This window comes from Lissotriton helveticus, chromosome 5_1 (genome assembly GCF_964261635.1).
Source record: "Lissotriton helveticus chromosome 5_1, aLisHel1.1, whole genome shotgun sequence".
NCBI classification, from domain to species: domain Eukaryota; kingdom Metazoa; phylum Chordata; class Amphibia; order Caudata; family Salamandridae; genus Lissotriton; species Lissotriton helveticus.
Window position 1 is genome coordinate 326,897,249 of NC_136065.1, and position 22,786 is coordinate 326,920,034.

At 42.9% G+C, this 22,786-nt stretch overlaps 1 protein-coding gene across 2 annotated transcripts in view; it reads right to left on the reverse strand.

Annotated features, from left to right (window-relative positions):
• Nucleotides 1-487: 487 nt before the first annotated feature.
• The window catches only part of LOC144754510 (C-signal-like), a 199,281-nt gene continuing 176,982 nt past the window's right edge, over nucleotides 488-22,786 (reverse strand). For both annotated transcript variants that reach the window (XM_078642397.1, XM_078642398.1), the window contains exons 5-6: nucleotides 5,278-5,388; nucleotides 488-935 (exon numbers count right to left, since the gene is read on the reverse strand). In XM_078642397.1, coding sequence (XP_078498523.1) covers nucleotides 822-935; nucleotides 5,278-5,388 — 225 coding nt within the window. In that variant the 3' untranslated portion in view covers nucleotides 488-821. The remainder of the gene's footprint in view (nucleotides 936-5,277; nucleotides 5,389-22,786) is intronic.

Genomic DNA, 22,786 nt, shown 5'->3' on the forward strand with positions numbered 1-22,786 from the left:
CAGTACATTGAGTCCCATTATGAAGACTCAAATTCTGCGACCACACCACTTATACCATTTTTGCATCACTCTTTTAGAAGAGAGTCATAGGCATCCACTCACAGAAAGATGAACTTCTGCAGGTTAATTGAGAGGACAAATTATTCTTAAAGGTAGGCTCCTTCTCACAAAAAAGCCATCCCAAGTTCTGTGGCCACTGCATTGCAGCCTCACTGCAGCTGTATAAATCTTCAGACAGCATAGTAAAGAATACCATCAAGGCCTCATTTTTATCCTGTTACTCAAGTAACCTCTATTCAAATCAGTTCATTTAACCAACCAAAAGAGGATGCCAGTCTTAGCTTTGGTAGCAGAATTGCCCTTTTCAAGTTCACATAAAAATAATGCTCGAATAAGAACTTACAGATTGAATGCAGTTTTTTTAGCTAAACAATCTAACAAGGCACAAATGTGAGATCAGTGCAAGTAAAACACAGAAGAAGCCAAGTCACAGAGATAATTTTAAGTTTAACACAGTATAATTCTCTCAAAATACTTTTAAAGAGACTGGATGTTTCCTGAAAATATCACATACAAATACTTTATTATTCCTGCCTCCTCATTCCATGGGTGGTACGTGACATCATTGCAGGACACAGGGCTAGTGCCAGCAGGCTCCTGTTCTAGATTTTTGATCGTTTTGTGACCCTTTCGTCTAAATTTCTCACCTCGAGCGTAAATATAAATTTTAAAATACTAAGTGCTGTCTTATTGCTGACATCATTGATAATCATTTGACTAGGATACTGTGCAGCAGAACCACATGATGGTAGGCAGGATGACTACCAGGGCACAGTCTCCCCTTTCCAGTCCAGAAAAGTGCCAGTGTCCTTTTCACCAAGTCTCTCGAGTAGTGAGATAATGCATGGCATGCATTCCTCCACACTCATATCAGCCTGAAAAAAGAGAAATAAGATTTAAGCACGTTGCAGTAAACAAGGGACTGCATAAGAAGGTTTTATGTGAAATAACCGTGCAGAACCCCACCCTTAGTAGAAGACTCTCCCCAGAAAAGGTTTGGATACAAAGTATTTAAAAAAACATTTTTGTGGTAATTCTGTCTATCAGGCAAAGTTTTGTGAAGGTGGAAAATTGTTTGAATTCACAAAAGTTCACATAACCCTCCCACTAACACCCCTTTGTTAGAGACTTTTGGTGGCAAAGGGTAGCTGTTTCGATTCGTACCCCCATCCATTGGCTAGTCATTGTACATTTCATAGACTGCACAAACAGAGAAGTCCCTGTCTAGTTTATAATATCTTCACCATGCCTGAAAGGGTCTATTAAAGCATAAAGTTCTTAGGAAAGAATTCACAGGGTAAAAGAGGAATTACTTACCCTTAACAAATTCTCCGATGTGGAATATCTCCAGCTAGGGTATCTCCCTGTTACTTAGTAATCTTGATATTGTATGTTTTACATATCTGATTAATGTACTTATGTTATGCTTTCTTTTAACATACACTCCATACTGAGGACTCACCTGTGGCAGAACTTGGAATATTGGTAGCTGACTACTTCTGGTCAGTTGCAGGCTGACCTTCTCAATGCAGCTAACTTCTCTTATTTCATCTTCATTGCAGGCTCTAGGGCGGTGCGACCGGTGCCACCGCACCGGGTGCTGACTTTGGGTGGGGGGAGTCCTGTTTGCAAGTATATTATGGTTTTAAAAGCATCCGCTGCCCGGTCCTTGCCTCCAGCAATTTAGTGGCAGCAATAAAAATGTCAAGATATCTCCAGTGATTAATGTTATTCCTGGAGAGAGACTAGTGTTTTTTTTTAGTGGAAGTATTGACTCATCGTAAGGTAGTGCAGAATGTCAATTTGCCTGCTGCCAAGAACGTTTACCATGCAGATCACACAGTACATATAATGTAAATAGGTCAGTGTGTTACTGCTTTCGTCAGAGAGATCCTTTTGTTACTCACAGTTTATAAGTTAACATCCTGATATAGAACTGTGACCTATTAACTGTCATCAGACCTGCATGCAAACGGAAAGCTATAGATTAGAGCGTTATGATTTTTTCCCAGTTTTTCATTGTCCTACGGTTGCAAAAAGGCTTAATTTGGGTAGAAATCAGTTCTTATTATTAAAGAGAACCCCCAACAGTGGTGTTCCGTTTTAAATTCTGAGTTTGTGCTTCTCCGGACCAAGCACTCTTAAACTATAGTGCCTACCAGTATGGAAGACATATAACTCCTACACCTTGTAGGCTTCTGTCTTATGTAACATTTCTATACACAGATTTACAGATGTATGATTGAGTGTCTCTGTGTAATGTGTTCATGATGTTAAGTGCTCCAGGCACCCTACATTGGTATGAGTGGCGCTTTAAAATTAATTAAATGCATTTGAGAGAAAAAGTGGTTATGGAGACTTGAGGGGCACTGTCGAAGGGTAGTAGTGAGGAAATTCAATGCTGAGGTGGTCATTGAGGGTCCAACAAACATTCTCGCGTCAGATGTCACCAGCGCTAAAGCCGCCCCTGCTTGGATGTAAATTGTTTTACCACATTCCCTTTAATGGTTCATGAGCAGAGAGAAATTCACTCCCAGCTTAAACAGGAAAGAAGACATTTTTTAAAACTTCGGACATTTGCTCAGTGGCGGCTCCTCCGCTAAGGTGGAAGAGCGTCGCCTCACTGCTCAATAGGGTAACTAAAATGATCATAACCTATTGTTATTATCATTTTAGTTTTCCTATTGGAGTCAGTGGCCTGAGGGGCGGGTGGGGCTGGGCATAGCGGAGAGAGAGGAGTGGGTTGCACTCTTTAAGTGCGCAAGACTGCTTGGTCTGTCCTCTCGGGCTGCCCAATCAGTCAAGCGCAATGGAGGTTTTATATATGTTTCATTACAGATTCCCCACCCCCACACCATATATTAAAGAGTCGCCAATAGAATCTCCAAGTATGGTTCATATTCACTTCCCATTGAAAATAATTTTTTGCTAGGCCAATAACTTTGGTGAAGTGTGACGAGTCAATACGTACTTTAGCCTTCGTTTAGCATGTGAGGCTAAGTTTCGGCAAGCCAAGTTTTGAGCAGATTCTTCCAGTGGAGAAAGAGATATGAGGAGTAAGGCAAAGTGGTTGTCATCTTACTCCCATAGAAAAGTATGCTTTCTGCTACAGCAAATACTCTTATTTAGAGTTCTGAGGGATCTTAACATTCTTCAGTGTGTGGATGAAAGTTTAAATACTGAGAGACTTCCTCAGCTGAATATCATCAATTTGATGGATGAAACTGAGGCAGTACATTGTATTTCGTTTTTAATGTTTCCTTCAGAGATTGAAAGATTTCCAGGTTTTCAAACTCCACATTAGGGTCTGAATTTCTACCAACTGTAGTTCTGGTGGGTGTTGGGACAGGATAAAAACCCCTGTTCCTCCAAAACATTTTTTACATATGGATATTATCATGGAGCCATTTTGATATGCGAGTTCAGGAGAGGCATGTCATTGCTTATTTCATTTGTGATCTATGTAATCTACTCTATGATGGCATCAATTTCATTTGAAAGGTCATTGATGTCATTTGAGATGTTATCAATTATGTCATGTCTGAGTTCATAAACAGTGAATGGCATGGGCCACCGTTATGGTGTACATACATTACCAGTGGCAGATACTAGGGGATATTGCTTTTTTAAAAGAAATTTATTGTGGGGGAGGGTAGTACCGCTTCTCAAGCCTCAATCCTTGTCAGGGTGAACCACAAAAGTCATTACATTAACTTGTGCTTAACCTTCTGGTAGCTTGGCACAAAAGTAGTCAGGCTTACCTTGCAGGCAATGTGTTACGTATTTTTGCTGTCCTCAAACGGTCATAAAGTGAAAACCCAGCACAAGAAAACTCCCACACCAATTTAGAAAAATTTAGAAAATCCTAATAAATAAAATGACGCTATAATGAATTAAATCCAATTAGTAGAACCGGAGTTAAAATTTATAATGTTTTAAGTGAAAAATAGCACCTAAAAGATCAAAGTGCCAATTGGTGACACATACTCGGGTGAGACCGGGGGGAAGGGTATAAGTTATGGCCGACCGCAATGGAGCACAGTCTGGATACATGAAGTTAATCGGACCCGGTCTTAGCTTCCATCCGGACTTAGAAGAAATTTTGAAGAACATGTCTGAGAAGGTAAAGTTCAGCAGGACAAGGTAGCATGCGTTGTCCTAGGAGGAAAGTCGTTGTCGGCAAGTCACTGGACGAAGTCACTGTGAAGATTTCTACATTCAGACTTTCTCACTTTTTTTAAAGTGAAAATCTTCAGCAAGACAAAGCAGCAGACTACAGATAACAAGGGCTCCACAGGGCTCCCTTTCCCTTCCGAGAGGAACCCCTGAACAGGATATGCTGTTGAGGAGGAGAATGTAGCAGGAGCTACTGTGAAGTCAGGCCGCATCTTGGGCTGATCGGCAAGCAGGTATGTCTCCTTCAGGAAGTGCCAGCATCTTCATAATCCACCGACAGATTTTGTGCCATGTGCCACTCCAACAGGTGCAACATTCAAATGCAGGCCAGCAAGCATCACACACAAGCCAGTGATCCACACTCGTTCAGCATTTAGACAAGAGCGTGGAATGCAAGGTGATCCTAAGTCTATCTCTGTGGTGGAGCATCTCCTGCTGAAAACATCTTCTGTTTCAGGGGTTTTAAAAGAGATTTACAGGACATTCGGGAGCGCAGATTACATTTTTCAAAAGAACCAACTATTCCACTTTGTGAGGATTCCCCGCTTATTCCGTTTAATATGAACTATTTGTGACAATTCAGCTCTAGTGACTAGAAAGCAGACACAAGGCACATCTTTGTCTTTGAAAGTCCATAGTGGCCACACATCACTGCCCAAACCTCTGCCCTGGTCACATGTGTCACATTCATATAATTTATAGTGTCACAGAACGCCTGAAGCTTGAAACATATACTTTCGCCATCACTATAAAAATAAAGGCTTCAAATAGTAGGCAATGGATCAATAGGTTTAACTGTACTGTTTCTAAAGCAGTCATCCCTAGCAATTTCTGCAAAGTCAACTATGGTTCTCCCATTCATTGAGCTTGACAAGAGGAGGCTTTAGAAAATTCATAATTAGGGCTTCCACCCCTGCACAGACAGTACAGGCCAATGTTGAACCTGTTGTAGAACAACAAAAAGCAAAATCCTAACACCTCTGTGGTCGAGGTACCACTCGGCAATACATTCCTTTCACTCTGCTTAAGAAAGGCACTTACTATACTTCCGCCCATATCAGTCTTCAGCCAGCCAGGGTGAAGCGACATGCAGAGGATGCCCTCCGGTTTCAGATCTGCAGCAAGGCACCGCGTCACCATGTTCAGTGCAGTCTATGGAAGAAAAAGGTGGCGTGAGTGACCATTACTAGGCACCAGTAGCGAATTGCCGAAGCCCCACTCTTCCTCCCTGAGCGCTGCTACTCACTCCACTAGATGGGCAGTCCTCGCTACTCACTCCACTAGAAGTACAATCTCGCTACTCAATATACTAGATGGTCAGGTCCCACTACTCACTCCACTAGATGGTCAGTTCCCACTACTCACTCCACTAGAAGGGCAGTTCATGCCACTCAGTCAACTAGAAGGGCAGTTCCTGCCACTCAATCCACTAGAATGACAGTCCCGCTACTCACTCCACTAGAAGGGCAGTTCCCACTACTCACTCAACTAAATGGGTAATTCCTGCTACTCACTCCACTAGAAGGGCAGTTCCCGCCACTCACTCCACTAGAAGGGAAGTCCCGCTACTCACGCCTCTAGAAGGACAGTTCCCACTACCCACTCCACCCGATGGGCAGTTCCCGCTACTCACTTCAATAAATGAGCAGTTCCTGCTACTCATTCCATTAGATGGGCAGTTCCTTCTACTTACTCCACTAGATGGTCAATTCCTTCTACTCACTCCACTAGATGGGCAGTTCCTGCTACTCACTCCACTAGATTGGCAGCTCCTGCTACTCACTCCACTAGATGGGCAGTTCTGCTATTCACACCACTAGAGGGGAAGTCTCAGCTACAAACTCCATTAGAAGGGCAGTTCCCGCTACTCACCCCACTAGATGAGCCATTCCTGCTACTCACTCCACTAGTTGGTACGTGTGAAGTGGTCAGAGTATATTTCTTTTCAAAGCATCAAATGTCACATATAAACATAACGTATCTCAAATTATAACCAGTCCATTGATATAGTGCATATTTTATTTTAGCACATAGTTAAACGGAAACTTAGCATCAATCAATATGTTCCGGAAATTTTTAGATCAGAAAAACTTGTAAAAAACATAAAAATCAATTCATTGAGTCAGAAAAACTTGGAGAAAAACATATAGATCAATTTATTGGAAACGAATCATATATATAACTTGTATCTGTCAAAAGTTATAACATATTATTTACATAGTTGTATATCAACGCGCTCTCGGTGATAAAGAAATGGAGGTAGTTAGGTGGGATAGGTGTGATGGGATAAGTGTGGGGACTGGGTAAAGGTGTTGTGACCATAACACAATCACAGTGAAATTCAGTACAACCTTTACAGTCTAATTTAGATCAGTAGTTCCATATTGCTCTTTTACATAGGATTTGTATTATTCCATTTATTTTCTCCTATGCTTAGAGGAATGGTGTGGTCTGGTCTGCGTTTCAACCCTGTCTGGTGTAAGGGTTAGTAGAAACCTCATTCTGGGGTCTTCATCAGGACATGAGTGCTTTACGTATGGCCATCCAGTGGCCATTAAGGTAGGACCATCCTAGGTTCCTATGGTGGAGAGTATGACTGGGACTCATGGGCTCATTCACTGACTGTGAGCCGATCGTGTGAGATGTCTGCCAGCACTGTTTGGTGATGAATAGAACCACCGGGGCAGTGTGACCTCCTGCGCACCCCGACGGCTATCTTTGCATATATGAAAAGAATTGGAAATAACTAGAAACCGCGACTGGATGGTTGCCACGTCCCAGTCATACTCTCCACCATAGGAACCTAGGATGGTCCTACCTTAATGGCCTACATTAATGGCTTAATGGCCACTGGATGGCCATACGTAAAGCGCTCCTGTCCTATCTATGTCCTGATGAAGACCCCAGAATGAGGTTTCTACTAACCCTTACACCAGACGGGGTCGAAACGTAGACCAGACCACACCATTCCTCTAAGCATAGGAGAAAATAAATGGAATAAAACAAATCCTATGTAAAAGAGCAATATGGAACTACTGATCTAAATTAGACTGTAAAGGTTGTACTGAATTTCACTGTGATTGTGTTATGGTCACAACACCTTTACCCAGTCCCCACATTTATCCCATCACACCTATCCCACCTAACTACCTCCTTTTCTTTATCACCGAGAGCGCGTTGATATACAACTATGTAAATAATATGTTATAACTTTTGACAGATACAAGTTATATATATGATTTGTTTCCAATGAATTGATCTATATGTTTTTCTCCAAGTTTTTCTGACTCAATGAATTGATTTATATGTTTTTTACAAGTTTTTCTGATCTAAAAATTTCCGGAACTTATTGATTGATGCTAAGTTTCCGTTTAACTATGTGCTAAAATAAAATATGCACTATATCAATGGACTGGTTATAATTTGAGATACGTTATGTTTATATGTGACATTTGATGCTTTGAAAAGAAATATACTCTGACCACTTCACACGTACCTGTTTAACTGACCCAGGTCAGATAGTTTTTAGGGTTAACCCCATTAAAACTCATCATTCCACTAGTTGGGCAGTTCACGCTACTCACCCGACTAGTTGGGCAGTTCACGCTACTCACTCGACTAGATGGGCAGTTCCCACTACTCACTCGACTAGATGGGCAGTTCCCGCTACTCACTGGACTAGATGAGCAGTTCCAACTGTGTTCATCAATACCATTAATCTTAACATTAAGGGGCTTGCAATTCATATCGCAAAGTAGCCACATTCAACCTGCATATAGTTAGGGGGTGGGGGGTATGTCTATGCAGTAAGAAATAGGCCTGGGATAACCAAAGAACAACATACTGGAATCAAAGGAATTTGTGTGTGATTGGTTTGATTGGCCCCAAATTTTAATGGTTAAAAAATATGTGGAATTTGTTGCATGGCTGTGTCGGCAGCTGTGCTTTTCATTTCCCATATTTTGCCAGTTCACTATTTCAAAGGAGAGCTGGACATGGTATTGTTATGATACACTTTAAGTCATACTTTTTCGCACCATATTTACAAATCATATACATTTTAAATTTTAGGCGATTTTGACATTTACATTTCGTTTAGGGAAAATAGGTTGAAATGTATTTACAATATACCAGATAACAATGGCAATGTTTTTTCAACAACTTTGGTTTTCGGAACTTTATACAATTCTTTAATGTAATGGTGATAAAAACATGATCTATTTATTTAAGTATAGTTGATTTGGGAAAAGTCTAACGTTGATTAGTGTGTGATTCAAGAGTTCATGATGCTAGTTCTTTAAATCTTAAACAATTGTATGTATTGAAGTCTTAAATTAGTTTCTGGATTTTTATGTTTATCTTATATTTATCATCAATTTTAATACATTATTATATGCAATATTTGTATGCCATTGTGAAGCTGAGTTGAGAAACATTTTTGCATGAGTTATATGTCCACTCATCATCATAAACGTTATTTGGATTTACAATGAATAAACCATGAAAGTCACAATAAATATACACATTCCTTAAAACATACAATAAAAAGTATAAAGTTCATATCTTTGAAACATAAGGAGTTACACAGAAGTACTACAAATGCAATAAAAACATTTAATGATTTCACATCAAAATAAGGAAAAAAAAGGCACACCAATAACATGCCTAAACTATGGGTACCTTTCCCCCTTAAGAGAATAATGTTCTAGGCAGGCTCTAGTTCTCATCAGTGATTTCAAATACCCTACAATAAAAATGATACAGTCAGGTTTCAACAGCTGCAGGTACAAAAGTGCTGGATGCACCTGATTAAAATTAAGCCTCTTTAAAAGGGGGAGTAAAAAATGTCTCCGGGGCACTTCATAAAATTTGCAGAGGAACATAAAGTGAAGCAGATCCTGTGGAGACAAGTTGTCGCAGCCACAGGGTGCTAACACCTGACCTCTGCTACACCCTTCTGGAACCGCAATTAAATATGATATGTCCACTCATTACTGAAGACTGAATTCACAATGTCTGAAGATATTTCTGAATACTAATTTTAATGGATTTTTTTATTAAATCAACCACGAACGATATTGAACTTTGAGTACGTCCTTCAGGTGTTCAGGTGATTTCTGTTTTATCTGCATGGGGGTCTGTTGTGTTGTAACATTAGAGAGCAGCTCTGTGTAGGTCCATATGAATTAAAGTATTGTATTGCAGTTGCATTTTATGTAGCAAATATTTCTGATGAGGAAAGGAAGCACATCAATGTAAGGGTAGCACACTGAACCATTGGAGGAGTGCAGGGTTGAAAGTGCTGAATTGCTGTGTGATCTATGTAGGTAGTATTTTTGTGTCATGTGTGGCTGACCATAATGGTGTGCTTATCCCATATTAACACTGCAACTAAGCATTTAGTGAAGGGAAGAGAATTGAGGGATAGAGAGCGTGTGCTTTACATTCATCTATTGTTGTGCTTGGTTGAAACTGTCTCGATTGAGTCTACCCAGGAACACTGGATACAGGCAGTCAAGTCAGATGTTACATGTAATCACCCGAGGAATAACAGGCGAACAACACATATGCATGTAGTGGATCCAGGCAGCAGGATAAAATGCTCTGCACTGAGGCAGTCCTGTCCGATACTCTATTATGTAGTCAGATTAACACATATGGGAGAGGGAAGGATGAGCGAGGTAGAGGCACTGGCCCAGCTTTGGGTGTTAGGTTACTTAGTTGTTCCTAAAATAGGAACTGTTTAGAAGAGAATATGTGTAAACACTGATAGCAGGACCTTGAACTGCCATCGTCCTCCATCACAGAAATGCCAGTCTGTTTTCTATGCCCATGTCAGCATGAAAACAGTACACCGAATAGAGGGGGGCACAGCAAAGTGATAAAAGAATCTTGAAAGTGTCTGCATTACTCACCAAAAAGTAGGTTTATACTTTATTTTCACCCAGGTCTGTTAATTAAAGTAATGGCCTAGGGACAAAGCTTCTTGATGAAGAATCTTTATCTAGTGACTAGCAGCCCGTCCCGACGTTGTCCGGGAGTAATTAGGCTTCAGGTCCCCCACCCGCCCCGACGTTGTCCGTGGGTCCCCCGGAGCCTTCCTCCATATATTGCAGTATTATACCTCTATGTTTACTTTGTATGCTTTTGTAACCTGCACACGTAACTTTTTTCTCCTGTAATGCGCCGTTTGGCTCACTTTTTTAATGCTTCGTTTGCTTCCTCTTGCTACCTGCACACGTCACTTTTTCCTCCTATACCTCTATGTTTACTTTCTACGCTTTTGTAACCTGCACACGTAACTTTTCCTCCTGTAATGCACCGTTTCGCTCACTTTTGTAACGCTCCGTTTGCTTCCTCTTGCTCACGATGTACGCTTTTGTAACCTGCACACGTAACTTTTTCCTCCAGTAATGCAGCGTTTGGCTCACTTTTGTAATGCTCCGTTTGCTTCCTCTTGCTCACGATTTTCATTTTTGCTTCATTTTTCCGCCGCTCACCGCTCCTAAATAAATAAATAAATAACCTACCTCATCCGCCGCTCACTGCTCCTCCCCGCCTGTCCGCCGCTCCCCGCGCCTGAGTGTCTAGCTCATATTGCAGTATTATACCTCTAACTATACCTTGTTTTCTCTTATATCCTGCACACTTGTCACTTTTTCCTCTTGTGCACTCTTTACTACCTCATGTATTTTTGGTTGCTCACAATTTTTACTACCTCATGTGTTTTATTTGCTCACAATTGTCACTTTTACAGTATGTAATGTAACGTCTACTTTTGTAATCGGTTCCTGTGTAATGTTCTCATCATGTTTCACTTGTGTTCCTATTGTGAAGCGCTCTGAAGCCTTTGGGTAAAGTCCGCGCTATATAAAAATGCATAAATAAAATAAAATAAATAAAATAAAATGTCCGCCGCTCCTCCTCGTGCTCCTGGACGCCGCTCCTCCCCCCGCTCCTCACGTCGGGCACGCACGTCGCGGCCGGCGCTTCTTCCAAGGGATTACTTTTTTTTCGGTAAATTTTTTAAATAACGTATATTTATTAAGTTTATATAGCCTATGTCCATCTGCACACCCTGACGATTACAACGATGTATCCGGTGTGTGGATTGGCGCTGTGGTTCCCGAGTTTACCCGCCTCAAAGGTTCAAAGTTCTTCCTTTATAATAGTAGTATAGATGAAAGTAAATCAAATGTGAAGGCTGTTCTATCTCTAACAGCGCGTAACCACCTCCCCCCCCCCTCCCAATCTGGTGGGATCCTTGCTGGTCGCCTGTAAGCTTCTGCTTCAATCTGGCTATACAGCTTTTTAGAGCCTTGAAACACGGTATCTGCTACACATGCCTAGTCATGGCATGTGGGCACAAGAGGGTAGCCAGAGGGAATCTCACCATATGGCTGGGGTTAGGTGATCAGGCTTGCTGATGGACACAGTGGGCTAGAGATCAACTCATGATTGGGCATGCCATTTGTAAATACACCCACTAAACAATTAGTCACACTTTTGGAAAAAATGACACTTAATAGAATGTCATTTTTTAATTACATTTTATCTAGAGAATTTCTCCCATAACATTTGTGAATGCAACTATTATAATCTAGCGTGAGCTCTCTTTCAGACCAGGAAAGATTTTAAGGAACTCCATACATTTACCTCCTCTTACATTCATTACGAATGAAGAAGACAGAACTTAAAGTCCCTTATATCTTGGCACACATGTTATACTGTCTCATATCAGAGTGCAATGAGGAACAATTTTTCAGATGTAGAAGTACAGAATACACAGCAACCTGCTCTCCATCGGACAGGCTTACAAATGCAGCTGAACAGCTTTTATTTTAAAGAATATCTACACTGAGGCGTAATGTTATTATATATGCAACAGTGCATGTGTTTTGCATTGAAGAAGGAAGGGCCTGGAGCTTTGTCTGCCTCACTTTCAACTCTGACACTCCCTCCCTTGTCTCCAGCTCATCCCAACTTTCCAAGGACTCCAATTTGCTCCGTCAATTAAGAACAAAGACAACGGTCGAGACCAGGCAGAGTGAGGCACAGAGACAGGGAGCAGGCCTTACATGGCATTAAACTTTAGAGCTGGGCTTATAAAATGTGATCACAGTACGTAATAAAAGCATTCAACACATTTAATCATGAGAATATTTTAAAGAGATTTAATTTTATCAGTGTCATTGTCGCTGCACTCACTTCGATTGGATTATTCACCAGAAACTACAATGCCATTTTTCCTCTGTGCCACCACATCAGAAAGCTGAAAGCTTATTCAGGGTGCAACCTAAATGAGTCTTCTGGTTAAGAAGATTTTATTTCTTTGAAGTATCCTGTCTAAGCTGTGTACATGATACTCAACTTCTCTTTACTACTCTTCTCTACTGCAAAACGTTAATTCCCTACATACCTACTGCTTGTCACCCTCCAGCTACAGATGGTCCAGAACAAAGAAAGGGCAACCTGTGTATTGCTAAAGAGGGTTTAAATTACTGCAAATATGGCACATATGGTTTGGTTATCAGTATCACATTTCAAATCTTCGCTCTGGCTCACACAATTGGGAGCGGTCTGATATGCCCAAGAAGACACATGCATAGTGAGAAGCTAGTACACTTTTTTGGCTCCCCAGCAACACAGGAACTAGTTTTTACATGTTCGATTTTTTTTTAAAAAAGCTTGTGATAGTGGGGTTTCCTTCGAGCGTTCAGTGAGCTTTCCAGTTTAAACATCTACCATTCCATATGAGCCATTATCAAATTACAGGGCTTTTCACAGGGCATCAAAGATTCACCTGTTGAAAGATTGCTTCAATCATATGGCCCAGGATTGGCAGCTCTACATGGCATTATCTAGTGCACACAGTTCCTTTTCTCATCTTTTGTGTTTTGTACCTAGGCACTTTAAGCTACGTCCTAGAGCCTAATGGCTACAGTTGTGCCTGCTACAAAGGACACATTATAAAGGCATGACTAAGGGGACAGAGCTGGCCTCTGTTCAAGTTGGCTGCCCGGTGATCCACTCTGCCAACAACAGGCAAACACTGCAATCAATGTAGCAGATTTTGGTACAGGCACCGACCTTAAAACCAGGTAAGTGGTTCAAAAAGAATCAATAAATGGTGATGGTATTGATAGGGTTGGACACAAGGGACTTAGTAGGAATAGTTGACAGAGTGGCACGATTCAGAAAGGAGATTTATGTCAATCAATCAATCACGAATTTATAAAGTGCAGTAAATCACCTGCGAGTGTCTTGAGGCATTGTGGTTGTTTACTGCTTTGTGGTCATCGGCTCATTCGAACAGCCGGGGCTTGAGTCCGTTCATGATTTGCTGGCTCGATGAGGCGGTCCTTAGGTGCAGTGGCAGGCCGTTCCAAGATTTGTCCGCCAGGTGTGAGAGGGAGCATCCTCCACTGTTGATTTAGCAGATTTGGGGGAGGATGTCTGCGAGGAAGAGGGAGGCGGATTGAAGGTGACTGGTCGGTTGGTGGAATTTAAGCGTTTGTTGATGTATCCTGGTCCTTTATTGTACAGGGCTTTGTATGTGTGGGTCAACATTTTGAACTGGAATCTCTTCTGGATATGTAGCCAGTGTAGCTTCTTGAGTTGCGGTGTGATGTTGGTCTGTCTAGGGACGTCGAGGATGAGCCTTGCAGCTGATATTTAGATTGTCAGAAGTCTCTTCAGGAGGCGTGCAGTGATTCGTACAGAGAGTGTATTCCCTTAGTCTAGCCTGATGGTGAGGAGGGCCTGAGTGGCAGGCAGAAGATACTACACTTATCTGTTTCTTTATAGATAGCATGCTGTCCAAGATGATACCAAGGCTGCGGGCATTGTCTTTTGGGGCAGTGGATGGGCTGAGTTCATCGGGACACCATGTGTTGTTCCATGGGGAGGTGTTGTTTCCAAAGATCAGGACTTCCATCTTGACCGAGTTGAGCTTGAGACAGTTGTCCTTCATCCAGTCAGCGATGTTCATCATACAGCTGTGGAAGTTGGTTCTGGTGGTGGATGGGTGTTTGGACAGCAACAGGATGAGCTGGGTGTCATTGGCATCTCGAGTTGAATTTGAGACAGTTGTCCTTCATCCAATCAGCGATGTTCATCATACAGCTGTGGAAGTTGGTTCTGGTGGTGGATGGGTCGTCGGACAGCAACAGGATGAGCTGGGTGTCATTGGCATCTCGAGTTGAGCTTGAGACAGTTGTCTTTCATCCAGTCAGCGATGTTCATCATACAGCTGTGGAAGATGGTTCTGGTGGTGGATGGGTGGTCGGACAGCAACAGGGTGAGCTGGGTGTCATCGGCAGAGAAGATGATGTTGAGTCCATGCGATCTGATGGTGTTGGCCAACGGGGTCACGTACGTTTTGAAGAGGATGGGGCTGAGGAATGATCCTTGGGAGGTGCTACAGATGATCTTGGGTTTCAAGGTGAATGGTGGGAGACGGATTTTCTGGGTCCTTCCGGTGAGGTTTGAGGCAATCCATTTGAGGGCGTCTCCCTGATTTCCGATGAGGTGGAGTCCCTTGATCAGGATGTGTTGGGAGATGGTGTCAAAAATGGTTGACAGGCCCAGGAGGAGGAGTGCTGTTGTTTCACTGCAGTGCAGTCCAGGAGGGTCCTGATGCCTTTTAGTGGCTGCGATCAGAACTGTCTACGTTCTGTGGTTGGCTCAAAATCCAGATTGGGAGGGGTCCAGGAGGTTGATGTGTTCCAGGTGTTCGTGAGCTGCTGGTTGATTGCCTTCTCGAGAACCCTTGCAGGAAAGGGGGAAAGGAGATCGGTCGATAGTTCTTTGGTTCTGCAGGGTCGACAAATGGTTTCTTCAGGAGTGGCCTCACTTCTGCATGTTTCCAGTCCTCAGGGAAGAGGCCAAGTTGATGGAGGTGTTCAGGACCCTCATTAGCTTGTCACCAATCGTCTTGTTTCTGAGGTTGAAGACATGATGGGGACAAGGGTCTATGGGTGCTTTTGAATGCATGGAGTTCATGATGGAGATTGTAGTTTGAGTTGTGAGAGGGTCAAAACGGGGGAGCAAGTGGTCAGGATTAGTGTTCATGTGTGTGAGCAGACTAGTGCTGTTGGCGGATGGGGGGGTTGAGGTTTCTTAGATGACAATGATCTTGTCATGAAAGAAGTCTGCCAGATTGTCACACAATTCTTCGGAGGGGGAGATGCAACTCTCATCTGCTGTGGGGTTGGAGAATTCCTTCATGATGGCGAAGATCTCCTTGCTGTGGTTTGTGCTGGATTCTATGTGGTCTGATTGGGCATTCTTCTTTGTTTCTTTCAAGAGCGGGTGGTAATGGTTGAGTGCCATTTTGAAGGCGGTATGGTCTTCTGTCTCTTTGCTGGTGTGCCTCTTCCTTTCAATAGGCCGGCAGTCACATTTGGTGGATTTCAGCTCTGAGGTGAACCAGCTGGTTCTTCTGGTGGGTCCTATGGATTTGACTGGCTTGGTGGTGCAATGATGTTGATGCACTCTGTGATCCACTAGGAGAAGTTCTTAGCTGCCTGGGTTGGATGTTGCATCTGGGAGGTGGGAATAGAGAGCCTTGTTCCACTGGTCTTCTGATATCTTTTTCCTGTTTCTGCGTGTGGAGCTGTGGGGCATGTAGCCGGTGCTGGTAGGCCCAGTGATGATAAAATGGATGCTGTAGTGGGCAGTCCAGGTGAGCTGTGAGACGTGGATGTCATTGTACCTGACTCTGTTACTGGATGTAAAAATGGGGTAGAACCTGTGTCTTGCAATGTAGGTGGAGTCGGTGACAAGTTGCTTGAGGCCGATGCTGCTCAAGCTTTCCAGGAGGTCAGTTGTGTTGGTGGTGAAGCTGTAGTTCTGACAGGAAAATGATTCTCTGGTTGTGCTTGGAGATGTGCAGCAGCAGTGGTTGTTGTCAATGCGCCTAGGATCCAGGGCTTGAAGGTGTGCAGCGGTGTAGCTGTGCGGGGTGGGAGAGCCAGGGTTATTAGCGCTGGGCGTAGTCGAGGAATGGACGAGCGCAGGTGGGCTTGCCTTTGGCGCGTCCTGGGAGGTGGGAGGGCCTGTTAGGAGGTGGGAGGCAGGGGGAAAAGGAGCGGGAAATGACAGCGGGAGCTGCGCCAAACAAAAACAATGAAAACATTGCAGAACAGAACTGACAGTTACAGAAAAAAAAATCACAATACAAATGAAAAAAACAGAAAAGTTGCATCTTAAAATAAAGTCTTTTAGTCAGAGTCAAGTAACCAGCCAGCAATACCCACCCCCCATGCTGATTTCAGCTACGGGGCCCCCATCCCTCGGGCCCGGCCTCTTCATGCTGAGTTCCCTGGAGCCCACCCAGGGCACCCAGTGTGCAATGCTGGGAACTGTGGGGGTTGGCATTGATCCCATGCACAGGGAGGTGCCGCGCGGCCTCCCTTACTTCAGTTGGGTAGGCATTTTCAGCAAAACTGTGGACTGTTCTTGGAAAAAATTAGGTTCTATTCTGGCCCTGATGCTCATTTCACAGTAATGAAACCTCAATGGTAAGCACTTACAAATATAAACATAGAAGGTGCCCCAGTTGAAGCTCCTCTTCAGTAAAGCACAAACAATAATAAATTCTTGTACTTCGCAAAGGCAAAGCAAGTGTTTCCTCTCATATGCCACGTTGAAAAACTATATGAAATCCTTAATGGAGGTGAATACATTGTTGATCTTTTGGGGCACAATCTGATCTGTAGTGACTGTGATGAGTGGTTTCTTTGCTCTAATCAGGAGAAGAGAGTCATGGTTCTCCTTTTTAAATACTCTGAGTATGTAAATGCCCAAAATCCATAGCACCGCTCACACACCCACTCACAAACACACACAGGTACTCACACACACACACAGGTACTCACACATCCACACACAGACCCACACAGGCACTGACAGATCCACTCACACACCCATACAGTCACTCACACAGCCACTGACGTAACCACATTGCCACTCACACACCCATTCACAGATCCATACAGCCACCCACAAAACTGGTTACACACCAACACAGCTACTCATGCACTCACAGACTCATACAGCCACTAACAACCCCACTCAATAACTCATACAGCTACTAACACACCCACCCAGACCCATACAGCCACTCACAGACCCATACCACTCACATACCCTTTTACCGAACCATACAGCTACTCACACACCCACTCACCAACCCATACAGCCACTCACACACTTACTCCTAAAGGTTACAGTTAGGAAATATAATTTGTAAAAACCTTAGAAATTCACACAAAAAAACCAAAGGTTACAGAGATGTTACAGTTTGGAAATAGTAGTAAATAAACTATTAGAAATTTACTGAAAAAAACCCACAGGTTACAGGAATGTTATAGTTAGATCATCTCTCAGCACCACCCTGTTCAACATCTTCATGACCCCCCCTCGCAGACGTCATTAGATCCCAGGGATTCAACATAATCTCCTATGCAGACAAAACTCAACTGATTCTCTCACTCTCTGAGGACCCCTCCAACTCCAGAACCAACTTTTGCAAAGCCATGACCAACGTAGCCAAATGGATGAGAGACATATGACTCCAAGTCAACTCCTACAAAACTGAAATACTGATCTCTGGGAGGAACACCTCTGCATGGGACCACAGCTGGTGGCCTGCAGAACTCTGGCCCACACCGATTGACCACTCACACAACCTCTGCATCAACCTTAACAGCTAGCTGACCATGAAACGACAAGTTAATGCAGTCACCTCCTCCTGCTTTCACACATTTCGCATGCTCAACAGAATCTTCAGATGGATCCCAACCAACACCAGAAAGACCGTCACTCTGGCCCTCATCATTAGCTGTCTCGAATCCGGCAGCACCCTCTATGCCGGCATCTCCACCCAGCTCCTCAGAAGACTCCAGACCATACAGAACACTGCAGCCAGACTTATCCTGGACCTCGCCAAACAAACCCACAACACCCCCACCTGAGAGACCTCCACTGGCTCCCTATTCAAGAAAAATGCTAGTTCAAGATCCTCACACAGGTCTAAAAGCCCTCCATGACCTAGGACCTGCCTACCTCAACCATCGACTGAACTTCCAGCAACCCTTAAACACCTGCATTCCTCTTCACTAACCCTCACACACATCCCACTCATCCGTCGCAGCTGTGGCCGCTCCTTTTCCTACATTGCTGCCAAGACCTAGAACCACCTTCCTCTCCAGCTCCGTAAATCCGCCCTATCGCTGACAGACTTCAGAAAGAGACCCAAGACCTGTCTCTTCGACGGAGACACAGCGCTCAGACACCCCTAGGAGTGACAGTGTTGCACTTTGCAAATGCTGTTTGTTTGACCTAGAGAGGCGCATGTGGAAGTGAGAAAATATATATCCATGGTAATACTCCCTCCACCTTCTTGTATTCACTGGGACATGCACCGGGACAGAACTCTGAAAAACACGACTGTCCGGTGAAATCGGGGACATCTGGTCACATTGCTTGTAATCCCCACGTCACTGTAATGCTGTATGCAGCCTTCAAGGAGGCTAAGAAGGATTGGGTCACTGGTTCTATGTTCAATAATGATGTAATGTCCTTAATTCCAAAAGCTGGCAAGAAGCGGTTCAAATGTTATATCAACAGGCCATTCTCCTTAATAAATGTGGATATGAAAACCTTGGCTAAGGTTCTTGCCAATAGATTGGGGAAAATCATCCTATCCTTCATTCACAATTCTGGTTCATACCAAGGTAGTCCTCCAGGAACAATTTAAGAACCTTGGCTCATCTTTGTGGAAATGGAAACACCAATCCAACACCAAAATCGCCCAAGAAAGGCTGTTGCATGCTTTGAGTGGAAATCTCTCTTTCAGATCATGGAGAGGTTCAGCCATAAACAATAGTTAATTTTGAAGATCAATTGGTTTTGCAACGTGTCCTTTGCCCAAATTAACTGTGCCAGGGATTTCTAGCATGACCTGTATATATCCTCTGGGGAACCACGGAAGCCAGTTATATCTTCAAACAGACGGAAAATCAACACACACCAACCAGTTAAACCAGGTCTTTGAGCACTGCCGGATTGTCCTAAAGGCCAGTCATGTGTCTTTGTTGAGCCATGAAGAAAAGTTGCCATCTTTCACAATGTACATGTTTCTTAGGTTGCCTTCCCTTTCACACAATAATCTTTCACACACATTTGTGTGCGTGGCAATGCTGGATTTGCATCTCTGAAACTGCTTCACCAACAGATTCCACTTTGTGAGGCCATTATAATGATTCCTTGAACATCATGTACAAGGCCTCGACACACCTTGTGCAAATGCCATTCTATTTTTCATCGACCAGGCGACCCGGCTTTATATAGACCATAACAATGCTGGCATGCCTAGGAACTAGTAAGGATGCTTTTTTATTATAAACAAGCATTTCTGGTTTAGGTAGAGGGGTGCTTTACGGTCATTGGCGAGGTCTCCACATGCTGAAGCATCAGCCCAGCAGCTTGCTGATATCTCTGCTAAGGGTGTCCAGTTCATGACCACGAAGGGGACTTGCATTCTTTCCTTCCAGGTAACAGGGATTGGATCATCCAGTACGGGGGTGCTTGGCAGAACAAACACACATGCTAGATACTTAGGTTAGGGGACACATGGTAGGAGTACCCCAGATTTCTTTATTGTGTTATATGCCTGCATAAATACATTGTCTTACACAAAGGTGGAACTTTTTATTCTGTTTACAGTCCAGCGGTATACAGCGCCAGGACGCCGGCTGGCAACAGTGCGCTTTACAAGTATACACATTACATTACATTTGCTTCTATCTATTGATCATTGCAGCACATGAAATGAAATAATTTATTTGATTCAGTTCTCTTCCGAGAACAACAAATTTTTAACAATAAAAATTACACTTATACAGATAAAATTATCGATCTAATATAAATTTAAAAATTATTTTAAAAAGTTGTACATATTAATACACACTAATTCATTAGGTGGAGCTTTGCAGAGGGAAATCAGATTCTGGACAGAGTTTATATTACATTTTGTTTTGATCGGTGTAATGTATCTAGTCCTGGCTGCTACAACGGACTTGTTTGGACAGGCAAAAAGGACATGTTCCAAATCTTGCACCCGGCCTTTACATAAGTCACAGAGATTAGACCCTCTTTCTTTTGCCAACCACTTAAAAGTGTGTGATTTCAGGGGTAGTATCCCAAGCCGTAATAAAATGGTGCTTCGCCTAACTCTGTGGTTTAAATTGAAAAGGATATATTGTTGCATTTTTTTGAAGTCTATTGTGTCCGCGTACTGTTTATACGTTGAAAGATCGGAACAATGTTGGATGTCAAGGTTCATACTCAGCCTTCGGGTTAGGTGCTTTAGGCAAAGTTTCAATTGGGCTGGTGACCAAGATTTTAACATGTCCAATGTAACAGTTGATAATTTAAAATCAGTAGATAGATTTTTACAAAACACATACTTCGGGGAATCTTGCTCAAGTGTCTCAATTTTTAACAGTGCTCTTAAAGATCCTTGGTCGGCATGAACCAAGTTATATGCCGATTTAATTATGTTTGCGATCCCTCTGGCGAAGGAGCTGACTAGCGATAATTCCAGCCGAAGAGCTTGGACCGGCACAGCTTGCGGCATCCTAGTTAATTTCCGAAGGATTTTCCCTTCTTTGATGTCGATTTGTTTCCATTCATTTATTGGAATATGTTCTATTGCATATGATAAAACTGCAGGGATTTTAGAACTATATACCTGTAACAGTGAAGAGAAGTGTCTTTGACCAGTGGAGGAATAAAGTCTTTGGAGGGCCCCTAAGTGGACGTCAGCTTTTCGACCCATTTTTTGCAAGTGAGGCTGATTGTGCAGGGACTGAGTAAAAATTCTCCCGAGATATATATATTCTTTAACAATTTCCAATGGTTGTCCCCCTAGTGTCCATTTATGTTTGACGCAGTTCTTCTTTCCTGTGAATGGGACAATTTTTGTTTAGGTAACGTTTGGAATTAAATAGTTTTCTTCTGTGTATTTGGTGAGTGCCAGCAGATTTTGTTTGAGACCAAATGGAGTCAGATCAAGGATACCTACATCGTCTGCGTACATCAAACAGTGGATTTTAATCGATGCAATCTTAGGTGGGAAGTTATTGACCTGCTTAAGGTTTTCCGGTAGGTCGCTCAAGTACAGAGAAAACAATAAGGGAGCTAAAAGGAACCCTTGACGCAGGCCGTTTGGAGTTGATATTGGGCAGGTAAGACCCTTCTCCCTCCCCATTTGGACTTATCACCATGTCCCAGAGTACAGTGATGTTATTAGATGGAGGAGATTTTGTGGGATTCCCATTTTCTGCAGTTTGATCCAAAGCTTGTCTCGGTCAACCCTGTCGAAGGCGGTTGTAAAGTCGACAAAGACTGCGTACACTACCTGTGACTTTTTGATCACGTATTTTTCTAATATTGTTTGAAGTACTGCAATGTTATCTGTGACCGAGTGTTTGGATCTGAATCCGACTTGATTAAGTGGAATGGAGCCGGTTGAAAATGCCCACTCTTTTAGGTGATCTAGGACTGATGCCGCAAAGAATTTCCCAGTTGCGTCTAGGAGAGCAATCTGCCGGTAATTACAGGGGAGCAGCCTGGAGCCTTTCTTGAGGATTCGAATTACAATACTACCCTTCCAGGACTTTAGGATTTCCCCTGTTCTTAATATGTGGCTGAAGAGGCGTGCTAAAAACTTGCTCCACTCCTTTGGATTGTTTTTTAAGACCATAGTAGGAATTTGGTCTGGCCCCATTGCGGACGAGGGTCTTGCCTTTTTTATATAATATTCTATTTGAGGTGGTGATGGAGCCTCATTGTATGTGCTTTTTTCCTGACCTCTGTTAGTTGCCGTTAATGAGTCGTGATTGGAGACTTGGTTTGTCTTGTATAGGTTATGTATGTTTCCCATTCTGAAGGTGGTACAGGGTTTGCTTTTAATGGTTTTTTCGTTCCCGTTTCTAGCGCTATTATAGTCCAATAGGCACGTTTGTCCTTTTGTGTCACTGCTATCTGTAAGTCTACCCATTTTTTGTCCTGTATCTTTTGTTTTTCTTTTACTTTTTGTCTTCTACGGCAGCTTTTTAGCTTGTTGATTTCCAGTTTTCTTGTATCAGAGAAGTGGAGAAATTGTGCCCTAATTAATTCGTTTAACTCCATTGCCCTGGGTTCGGTGTTCCATCTTTTATTATTTTGTGTTTTTGTAAATATAGGATTTGAAAAATGGGTAATTGCTAATAAATTTAGTTTTTCGATTAATTGGGTGGTTTTATCAAAACATCTGGAATTCCACGTCACTCGACCTTGAGCTGGGTTTACCAGTGCTGTACTTTGCAATTCCATTAAGTGCACTGGAGATGTTCGTTTCAATATTAGACCCGTTTTCAATTGTAGAATTGGATGATCGCTTCCTTTCTCGAACTTGATGTGAAGTTGATGGGCTGATCCAAAGAGGCCTAAACTGCAGATCATGTAGTCAAGAATTGGTGCGTTAAGGCCACCCTTTCTT